The sequence below is a fragment of the Penaeus monodon genome, chromosome 19 (assembly GCF_015228065.2).
Source record: "Penaeus monodon isolate SGIC_2016 chromosome 19, NSTDA_Pmon_1, whole genome shotgun sequence".
NCBI lineage: Eukaryota > Metazoa > Arthropoda > Malacostraca > Decapoda > Penaeidae > Penaeus > Penaeus monodon.
Window position 1 is genome coordinate 1,349,148 of NC_051404.1, and position 1,731 is coordinate 1,350,878.

The following is a 1,731-nucleotide window of genomic DNA, read 5'->3' on the forward strand; positions in this document are numbered from 1 at the left end:
GCACTAAGACTCAAAGCATACTGAGCGAGCTAGCATTACACACGCGACCCAAACCGCAACCAAGCCGCGTGCGACCCACCGAGTCCGCTTCCTTCAGCTACGGGGACAACGTGGAGGAGATGGACGAGGGCGTGGGAGCCCTGATGGCCGCCCTCAAGGAGCTCGGCCTCGAGGACAACACCATCGTGTACTTCACCTCCGACCAGGGCGCCCATCTCGAGGCCATGGACCTCGAGGGGCGGCGGATCGGGGGCCATAATGGGCGGTTCAAGGGTGGGTCATGGTGTTCAGTTTTGATGGTGTGTTCATAATGGGTTTTGTGTTAATAATGTTTTTAATGGGTTGATTAGGGGTAGATAATGGTGTTAATGGTGCTGATTATAATAGGCGGTTAAGGGCAGATAACGTAGATAATGGTGTTCTACGTTAATGGTGTTGTTTAAGGCGAGTAATACTGTTTTGTGTTAACGTTGTTTTCTATAATAGGTGGATTAGTGGTTGATAATGTAGATTCAGTGGCGTTTTGTGTTAATGGTGTTGTCCAAAATGGGCGGTTTCAGGGTGAGTAATGGTGCTGATTATGATCGGCAGTTAAGGGTAGATGATGTAGATATTGGTGTTCTATGCTATTGGTGTTGTTTATAAAGGGCGGTTTAAGGGTGAGTAATGACGTTTTGTGCTAATGGTGTTGTTTATAATAGATGGATTAGGGGCGGATAATGTAGATAAATATTGTTCAGCACTAATGGTTTTCTCCATAATGGGCGGTAATGCTGTTTATTGTTAATGGTGTTGTTTACAATGAGCGGTTTCATAGTAGATAATGTAGATAAAGGTTGTTAGATGTTTAGCGGTAGATAATATAGATAATGGGTTTTGTCGTTAATGGTGTTGTTCGTAATTGGTGGTTTCAGGGTGAGTAATGGTGTTAATTGATGATGGTTTGTTTGGGTGTTGTCCATTATGGGCGGTTTCACGGTAGACAATGAGGATGAAGGTGTTCGGTGTTCTTAGTGTTGTTTAGGGGTGTATAGTGGCGTTCGGTCTTCGATAGTGTTGTTTGTAATTGTTTGTAATGGACACCTCGGAGATAATTGGTGTTGTTTCGGCTCGTGTGTTTGTTTAGGTTGTATCTTGAGGGTAAACGATGATGGTTATTAAGGGCATATTTAAGAAAAAAAAATAAAATGTCAACAATGCCATGTTCTGATGTAGTTTTCAATGGGGGTGATTCAGTAACGGAAGTTTAGAGGGTAAAAAGTGGCTATGATGGTAAATAATGTATAATTGGGTGCATGCGATTAGCCTTTTTGCATACTTTTTCGCTAACGTGTTTTCATTAACGTTTTGTGTATGTGTACCATTTATGTAATTTGCATTGACACTTTGTTCGTATATTAGTGGTTGCAAAGTTAATTTTCCAAATAATTCATTGTAGCTGATACAAAGTTTCAAGTCACATCTTGTTCATTAGTTCGGCAATCTATCGTGCGCTTCATACCACTATGACCTCGCTCGCCCATCTTCAGGAGGAAAGGTCATGGGCGGCGCCGAGGGAGGCATTCGCGTGGCGGGTATTTACCGATACCCCGGGCACATCCCAGCGGGCAAGACCTTGGACACGCCCACCTCCCTCATGGACCTTATGCCCACCGTTCTCGAACTGGCAGGCCTGCCCACCATGCAGGACATCGTGGCCAAGTCGCATGCGCTCAAGCCTCGCCAGGTGAG

General features: G+C 44.7%; 1 protein-coding gene across 1 annotated transcript in view; it reads left to right on the forward strand.

Annotated features, from left to right (window-relative positions):
* The window catches only part of LOC119584941 (arylsulfatase H-like), a gene marked incomplete at its 5' end in the record, with an annotated part of 8,050 nt that overhangs the window by 2,762 nt on the left and 3,557 nt on the right, over positions 1 to 1,731 (forward strand). Inside the window, 2 exon segments of the mRNA XM_037933539.1 lie at positions 98 to 273; positions 1,530 to 1,726. Of these exon segments, the coding sequence (XP_037789467.1) occupies positions 98 to 273; positions 1,530 to 1,726 (373 nt within the window).